The sequence below is a fragment of the Phaseolus vulgaris genome, chromosome 10 (genome assembly GCF_000499845.2).
Source record: "Phaseolus vulgaris cultivar G19833 chromosome 10, P. vulgaris v2.0, whole genome shotgun sequence".
NCBI lineage: Eukaryota > Viridiplantae > Streptophyta > Magnoliopsida > Fabales > Fabaceae > Phaseolus > Phaseolus vulgaris.
Window position 1 is genome coordinate 34,143,331 of NC_023750.2, and position 9,295 is coordinate 34,152,625.

At 27.8% G+C, this 9,295-nt stretch overlaps 1 protein-coding gene across 1 annotated transcript; it reads right to left on the reverse strand.

The window, feature by feature from the left end:
• Positions 1-1,456: 1,456 nt before the first annotated feature.
• LOC137818792 (uncharacterized) lies at positions 1,457-5,561 on the reverse strand. Its single transcript, XM_068622401.1, has 3 exons — positions 4,230-5,561; positions 3,474-3,576; positions 1,457-2,293 (listed from the first exon to the last, which is right to left on the reverse strand). Exons 1-3 carry the CDS (start codon positions 4,854-4,856, stop codon positions 1,776-1,778), a joined length of 1,248 nt encoding a protein of 415 aa, XP_068478502.1. The 5' UTR covers positions 4,857-5,561; the 3' UTR covers positions 1,457-1,775.
• Positions 5,562-9,295: the final 3,734 nt, after the last annotated feature.

A 9,295-nucleotide genomic window follows, 5' to 3' on the forward strand; every position in this document is an offset into this window, starting at 1 on the left:
CATTTCCATTCCAAATAGCAAAATTGTCTTTGTCTCAATAATGGTAATGGTCATAACATAAACATTCAAAAAGTTAAAATCCAAAAGGTTAAAATGTGTATATTATATCTACATAGTGTTCTCGAAAAGGAAAGCTCTTGCTATATTGAGAATATGATGGTGTTTTTTTATTCACTTGCTCCTTCTATTGGGTGATTTGATAAAGCAAGTTTAATGAAAAATTTAATGTTCAGAATTCTTATGAATATGCATTATAGCCACGTCTTCATAATAAAGTCTATTTGTTCTTCTGTTACAATTAGCATATCATAATTTTTAACGAATTGGACAACGAAATCATAACCATAAATTAGCTTTAACACAAAAGTCATGCTACACTTGAATCCAGGCACATAAAGAACTGTATTTATTTTAATTTCTCTCCACAAACCACTCTTCCTTCTCTCAAGTATTTGTATGTATGTATTGGTCATATAATGTCAAATTCCTACATCAATAATTTATGACAAGTTTTTATTTTTATCTATCAATACCTTTCCTAGAAGTCCTTCAAAACTAAACAAATAATAAGATTCATAGAAAGGAAAATTCTAAACTTATTAAAACTGTATATTTAATAAGATAATATTTACTAATAAATATAATTTTGAGCACAATAGTAATATATCAATGTCTTGTCAGAAGTAATACTTTTGTCAACTAAAATAAAGGTTTGGCAACTAAAAGGAATCAGGTTTACAATCTGTTCTCGAACTAGGTTGGGGACTGGGAGAACTATTGTCTTCAGATGTCACTCGGTCGGTCGTATCTCACTTCCTCCTTCGGTTCTTCTCGCTGGATGACTCCTCAGGCGGGTGGGGTACCTGCAGATGGCACTCCAACGCTCAAGTTAGTGGGGTATCGTATTCGGCTGGTTAGAATACTGTAGATAATGACGTACCTTCTTTCTTGGAATGCGTGATATTTATATTACCTTGATGGGCCCTCGCTGTTGGGCCAGATTAGGGGGTTACTTAGCGATTAGGGTTGGATTAGGTCGTTTCCTAACCATAGGTTAACCTTTGTTAATTGGGTCAACCTTTGACTTGAGCACTTTATGTCGGTCGGCCACGTGTGACACATGGTCGACCTCGTACCTTAAAGTATAGTCTTGACACATGGGTTGACCGGGTCACAAGACCGGTCGGTCATCCCGGTACACAATCTTTAATATAATTGGAACAATTATCATCAACTTAAATTTTTTTATAATAAAATAAAATGAGACACTTGATGAGTATCCAACTTTTATACAAAATCCTAAATCAAGTTTATAACACTCAACAAACTAGAGAAGTGAGAGAGAAATATAAGTTGAAATGCAAATATATACAAGAATAAATAATTTAAGAATGATCATAAAATAATATAAGAAAAGTTTAACAAATTATATATAGAAAGAGAGAAAGGCCTGGTATGAACTCTTCAAAAATCAACCATATTATATTGCTAATACCTGTATCTTAACAAAAGTAGGCAATAGTATGCCTTGAAATTCATTAAATGCTACATTCCAATGTCCAAAAACTAAGCCATAACCCATTTATTTATTCACATTTGTAACTATTACCCCTTCATGAAAGTTTCCAATACCAACTTTTTGCACCTTATAAATATCTTGGTCCACATTTTTATTCTGAAATATAAAGTTTACATTGAAAACTAATCTTTTTGAAGTGAAAAAGATATTTATAGGTTGCTTAAGGAAATATCATTGGGTTGAAGGAGAAACTATGTTAACCTTCTGAGTCAAGAAGGTCAGAAATCAAAGTATGAAATATAACTTTCTCAATTTCAAAAGCTAATTTCTCTTGCTCTTCCTTAAACCTACTCCAGTTATCTCTCCTTTCCATGTCCTTGATATAAGCTTCTTTATTATCAAGCCCTGCATCAAAACAAAATGATCCATTTATCCAATCCTCAGCTATTCTCAATGTCTCCAACTCCTTTTCATCCTTACACTGCTTTCTACTAACACTTACTTCTTCATTGAAAAAATCCAACAGAAGTGTATCCAAGTAGTCTTTATAACCATGTGCTGAACATCTTGCTTTCACACAATGCAGCAGTTCTTGTGCCTTTTCCTCACTCCAATCTTCTTCTACAATGTCATCATTATCCTCTTCACAATCATCTTCATACTCTTCATAGACAGAGTTGTCATCCAATGAGAGACATTGATCTATGTTTGTAAGGTCAAATTTTGCAAGACTCTCCAATTTCTGAACTGTTTGTATGAACTTCTGCTTTCTCCCTGCTCAAAAGTAGAAAGTTATTAGCACGATTTTCTTAGGTAGAGAGAAAGCATGTAGACATGTGAGAAGTCCTTGGACTCCCTGGATCTTTTAACTTAACTATATATATAATTATTTTTATTTAGAAATTTAAATATGCAGCTAATATTTATTTAGTTCTACAAAAATACTATGTTCTTTTAAAGTTTTACTATAAAACAATTGTTCTTTTTTATCATTTCTAGACTAATTGAACAACCAAGATATTTTAATTTTTAATATTTTTAAAAAGTTATAAATAATTGTAATTTATAGTTTATAATTTATAATAAAAAAATAAATAGATTTATTAATTTGTAAAAAACGATTTTATTAATATTTTAATATTAAATTGAGAAATAAATATTATTAGTTAACCTTGTTAAATATAAATGAAAATTTTAAATTTTTCTTAACAAATATTTTATTTTCCTATCATAGTCTGTTTTTGTTTTTCCTGTTTCGTATTTTTTTTTATCATTGTAAAATTTCAGCATATTTTTAGTCTGAAGTGCAGAAGTGAAACTCTTTGTGTTATCTAAATATTAGAAAACCAACAAATTAGATATCAAATGCTTTTTCGTGGAACTCGATGTAAGAGTTAAAATCTTTCCGGATATATATTTCTCCTCTTATATTTTTCAATTTTTAAGACAAATTATTTTTAATGTTGTTGGTTACTTCTTTCTTAAAACACAATTTAATAAATAATTAAATTTATTGTAATTTAGTTGATTTTTCGAGTATATTTAATAAGAATTTTAAAAAATATATGCGTAACTGAAAAACTATTTTGTATAAATGATTCACGAATGATATGTAAACTTGAAATTAATATATTTTATAAAAACATATTTATTATATATTATTTAATTATTTTGAAAAACACAAATCTTTTTGTGTAAATTTTAATACTATGTTTATTGAATTTTGGCTCTACTTACTTAATCAGGACAACACAGCTATATGCAACTTTGGTTCAGTTTACTTGAAAGAAAAAACTCATTTTTTTTTCCAAGTATTTAAGAAAAAAAAATCTATTCTAAACGACTATTTATCTAAAAATATAATTATTCAAACACACAATTGGTCTTTAGAATGTGTTGGTTAATGATTTAGGACTTCAAAGAGAGAATTGAAGAAAAATAATAAGGAACTTACTTTGAATATTTGCAAGACTTTGATCAAAAGGTGAGAATTCTTCTTCTCCAACTTGAAGAACAGAAACTGGACTGCTTTGTTCTTCTTCACAAGTTAAAGCTTCCTATCAAGATTACATATTTATATATATAATCAGTCAAAAAATATAATTCCAATAACCAATTTGTATCGAAATTAGCATTAAAGTAAACCCTTCTAAGCAACACTACAAAAAATTAGTTATTTTTTACTCAAATAGTTAACTTCATTCTATTTATAAATTTCTAGTGTTACTTACATATTTCTGCTTTAGGTAACAGTGAAAGAATATTATTACTACATATTTTCATGGTTTTCACATGTAGTAGAGTTTATAACACTCATCAACACGTTATTATGTATATATAACTAGCATATGAAAAGTAAAGAAAAAAAATACATATTTATAAAAACCATATATGCGTATAACATTAAAAACACTATTAAAATATAAGAGAAATAAACAAAAGTGAAAAATATAAACTTAACCAGAAATTATAAAAAACCCCAGTCAAAAAGTGTTGAACAACTGTCCACCGACAGACAAAAATAAAATAAAATAAAATATTGTCGAGGAACAATGTTCTTCAACTTTATTTTCTACAAGCTTCATTTTTTTGTCCTTATTTGTAAAATTAAAAAGGGAAAGATCCAAAATGAAAAGTAACAAAAAAAATAAAATAAAACAAAAGACAACCATTGATGAACGAATATTTGTGACAGTAAATTGTTGCTCACCGTGGCTTTGGGGTCCTTGCCGACAACAAGGGGAGAAAACGAAAACCTTTTACTCGCTTCAACGCTGTCGTTTTGTGGATCTTCCCACGAAGAGGTTAAAAAGTCACTCTCACTCCAACTAGAGCCACTGCTGATACTCCAAGTGGCGGTGGTGGTGGTGGTGACAGTGGGGTCCACCATGAAATCCAAAGGTGGTGGGGGAGGTTCCACGATGTCCCTGAACGATTTCCACCGTATGATGTCCTTGATCTTCACCGTGGTGATGCTGATATCGCTGCAACCTTGGCTTCTGGATCTTCTTGTTCTTGTTGTTCTTCTCCTTGATGATGAGAGTTTGCGAGAGAGGCTTCTGGGAAGGGAAAGTACGGAGGGTGATTTTCTGATTGAGGTGAAGAAAGAGATGCTTCTTATGGTGTTCATGAGTATTTGGAAGGGTGAGTTTGATGGTGGTGATGATGATTTGAGCTCCATTTCTATGAGGGTGTGCATGCTTGTTGGTTTTCTTGGAAATGATTTGAAACCGCTTGAGGAACAAGAGTTTAGGTTGTCGGTGAGGAAGTCCTTCAGCATTCTGGGCCTGCGTTCCATTGAGTTGAACCTTCTTAGTTGCTGCACCTGTGTGCTCATTTTGAAAAGTGAATGAATGCAATAATGTGTAGCAGTGATAATGAAACACTCAGAAACTGAGAAAGTGAGAAATGGAAATAATGGGGTTGTTGGAGAATTGAAGAGTGGAATAAGAATAGTATATATATATATAACAGAGAGAGAGAGACTGAGAGAGGGTGAAGGAGAGAGGTAGGTTCTAGGTGGAGATCTCCATAATCATATCATATATATCTCATCCTTTTGTGATAATAATATATAGTGAATTGAAGCAAGTGAATTCTGGAAGTGACTGTGAAGTAGCAGTGATCAGAAACTAACTATAGTGGTTGGTTGTTGTGTAATATTCAAATGAAAGCAGTTACATTTATGTCTATAGATTTTTGGTTCAATTACTCAATTATTGGTTCAAATTCATATAAATATTATTTTTTAAATTTGAAAACTATATGCATAACATAAGCTAAGAACACAAAATGTAACTCTTCATTAAATAAGATAACTCATTATAAACATTATTATGATTATATAAGAATAAGGTATACTATTATTAATATATTATTTATTTTAATACAAAAAAAATTGCAAAATCATTTTCGATCAAATACTAAAGAATAATACGAAAGGAAAATATAAGAAGAATGACCGAGTAGAGTAACGAGTAATAACATATTTTCGGTAATATTTAGACCTTATAGAAGTCCAGAAAATAAAAGGGTATTTTATGAATTAAGAATGTGTGGGTTGTGAAGGGGAAAGAGACAAAAGAAGTGTAGATGAGTGGTTGGTTCTGGGAAGAATTGGTGGATAGTATTTTATGTTAGGAGTGAGATAGTGACAGGGAGGATGAGGTTGGAAACATGTCTTTCAGTAATTTAGACAACTTTTATTTTTTAATCTTCCTTTTTTAGTATATTATAGGTAGGTTTGTGAATGGTCAGATTATGATGGATTACTTATAGTAAGATTTTGTATCCAATCAATTTTTTTCTATCTGTAAAATTCAACTTAAAGCTTCGTTGGTTTTCGACTGAGGGAAAAACCTACTTTTTCCACTTTATATTTACTTATTTATGAAAAAAAAAACTACAAGAAATAATGATGATAGAGTCTTTAAAAAAGCAAAAAATAATTACATGGAGCTAGTGCGGAATGTCTCCTAATAGAAATTGAAATTAATCTTTTGATGACTATGTATTAGAGACAGTCTCCAATGGAACACAAATTTACAAGGTAGTGTTGGTTAAGCCTACATAAAAAAGAAAATATTATTTAACTATAGTGTAAGTTTGGGAACACTAAAATGAATATAAAATTAAATAATTATTAAGAATTGATGTTAAGCCTAATTCAATCTCATAAACCCGGCTTATAAGGTGAGGTTTGCACTCACTTATATGTGTGAGACTATATATTATGGGTGGTCAGATAACCAACCGATAGTAGGTGGCCTGATAAACCCATCAAACAATGGTTAGGATCGATAGGCTTAAAATAACTCTGATACCATATTAAGAAATGGACTTTAAGTCTAATCCAACCTCATAAAATTAATTTATAAGGTGAGGTTTGCACCCACTTATATACTATGAAATGTCCTAATCTCTAGTCGATATGGGATCTCTAACAATTATTAAACTTAACGTCATGGTTGGGGACACTACGTGAGAAAACAAATGTGAGTAAATTATCGTAATTGGGGACACTACTTGGGAAACAAATATTAGTGTCGCCTAGACCTATGTTGAATGTAATAAAATATTAATTTGCATCCACTTTGTATCTCTATTCTGGACGCAATATCATTCTGCAACTTATTTTTTATTTCATCTATTTTGTGTCTTCATTCTAGACGCTAACTTATTATTATTATTTTAATAATTTTTAACTTGGATTCACTTTGTGTCTCCATTCTAGACTCAATTTTATTTTGTCACTTAATTTTTCATTGCATCTATTTTGTGTCCCCATTCTAGATGTTAACTTATTATTATTATTTTAATAATTTTTAATGTGAGTTAAAGGTCTCCATTATAGATACAATATTTTACATTTATTTTTGTGTCCAACTTGAATAAACTTCACCCTTACTAATAATTTCTTTTTTGTAGCCCTCACTTTTTTTGGTAGCTAAAATAAATTCATGATAATATAAAGTGATGAAGAAATCTTACAACTAAACACGAAATAAAAAAAAAGTTGGTTATATAATGTATGATCAATTAAATGTTTACATACAACTGATTATGTTATAATATAATTGATTATATGTATATTATAATATAATTGATTATATTAATATATAATCGATTATATATTACTGTATTATTTCGATTATTAATATAATAAAATAAAATAAAAATAAGAATAAATAATATTAAAAATAAATTAAAATAATATTATTAAAATAAATTAAAATAATAATAAATATTAAATAAATGTATATAATAAACATAGATAATAATATTACTAATAAAATAATAAATCATAATATTAATATAATTAATATTTAATTATTTATCTATACCTGTATATAAAGGGAATTCATCTCTTTAACTGTTATTTTAATGTCCTTATATTGATATTTATTTTATTGTTTTATTTTGGGCGTCTTAATCATTTCATTATTTTTTAAGTATTTAATAAATAACTAATTATTCTTATAGTTAATTGAAAATTGTTTTTCTTTTTTATTTTTAAAACTAACATTCTATCATTCTGTAGAAAACAGTTACCAATTTTAAATTTTGAATGTGGAGTAGTTTATCAAACGTTCAAATGTTTTGTACATGGAGCACTTTCTCTCCCATGTCTTCATCTCTCTTAAAAATCATAGTTATTATTCCTTCTTATCACTTGGTTTATTATTCTTTCTTTGCAAAAAAAATGAATGAATGGCAGCAGCAATTGACTTAATATGTGACTGCGACACCGTCAACAACATTTGGCAAACAACCATCTTCGAATGTCTCGCGTGGGCGATCTGGATGGAGATGTGAACGAGGAGCAAAGCCACTTATTCTTCTTCACTCCAAATTCGCTAATAGAATTTTGAATCTATGATTTCTGACAGAATCTTTCTCGCGTGAGGAAGGTAAGAGGTTCTCTGCATTATAGAACAATGACTATTAAAGAAAATTGGTCTTCGTAACTTAGATTTGCAATGGCAACCTTCTTGTCACGCCTTTCACAACTAGACCTTTAAAATCATTGTTTGAGGACGGTACTCACACTCTTTTCTTGACATGTTCACTTTTTATTCTTCTTTTTATTTCATTCCATTAAATTGAAAATTATTAATAAATATAAAATATTGAATCGTTTTTTTCTCTATTGTTGTAGTCATATTATATTATGACTTTGGAAATGTTAATGATAAAAATAAAAGATGTGGAGCACTTGTGTGTCCACTAGTAATAATAAAGAGAGTTTAATTATTTATAAATATATATTTTTTTAAATAATAGTAATAAATTTTTTAAAAGATAATAAAATCTTAAATAATAATTATAATAAATAAAATCTTAAAAATAATAAAGTAATAAATAATAGTAGTAATGAAAATAATAATAACAAAATAAATTTACAAAATAATAATAATAATATAAAGAATAATTATTTTATTTTAAGAGGATTTATTATATATAAAAAAATTGACCAATTACAATAAAAATAATTTGAAGATTCACAATATTTTTTCGAATAATATTTGTTCTCATATGATTCATCGTCATATGATTATTTTTTTTTCAAATTATTTTAATTTCACTATTTTTTTATCATATTGTATTGTTTGCTTTGATGTTTAATATTAATTTGACGTTCAATTTTTATATCAATTTTGATTCATTTTATAAGATTTTACAAAATTTAAAATTTTGATTAAATTTTATAATTCATTCTTTTACAATCTTATTTAATTTTACCAAAATTAATTTTCAACAATCTTGCATGTATTTATAATATAAAACAATTCGTATTTATTTTTTAATTGAGTGCAGTAGATGTAGCAATAAAAAATTTAATCTAAAGGGAGTTACAAGCATAAATAACTAATAATATTTCATCTCAAATTAATTTTAACTAGAAAGAAAAATTTATAATCTTATAATTTTATCAATTAAAAAAATATCAATATACTCATCACATCATTTATTAACTTTTATAAATTTTCTTTTTTATTTTTTATTTTCTTTAACTTAATTTAAACGATCTCATTTTGCATTTTCTTCTCCTCAAATCCTACATTTTTCTATCTCTCAAATTCAAATAAAACCTTAAAGATACGAAGAGATAAGACGACGAAACTCACATAAAAAATATCTTTATTAGAACACAATTTATTTGAACAAACATAATTATAGCATAATCGAATATATTATAATAATAATAATAATATTTTACATAATAAATAATAATAGTAGTAGTAATAATATAATAATGTAAATAAATGTATATAG

Coding starts and splice junctions, on each gene's coding strand:
- LOC137818792 (XM_068622401.1), bottom strand. CDS start 4,856: ATGAGCACACAGGTGCAGCAACTAAGAAGGTTCAACTCAATGGAACGC. Junction 3,577..4,229: donor GCAAGGACCCCAAAGCCACG/GTGAGCAACAAT, acceptor TAATCTTGATAG/GAAGCTTTAACTTGTGAAGA. Junction 2,294..3,473: donor AAGTCTTGCAAATATTCAAA/GTAAGTTCCTTA, acceptor ACTTTTGAGCAG/GGAGAAAGCAGAAGTTCATA.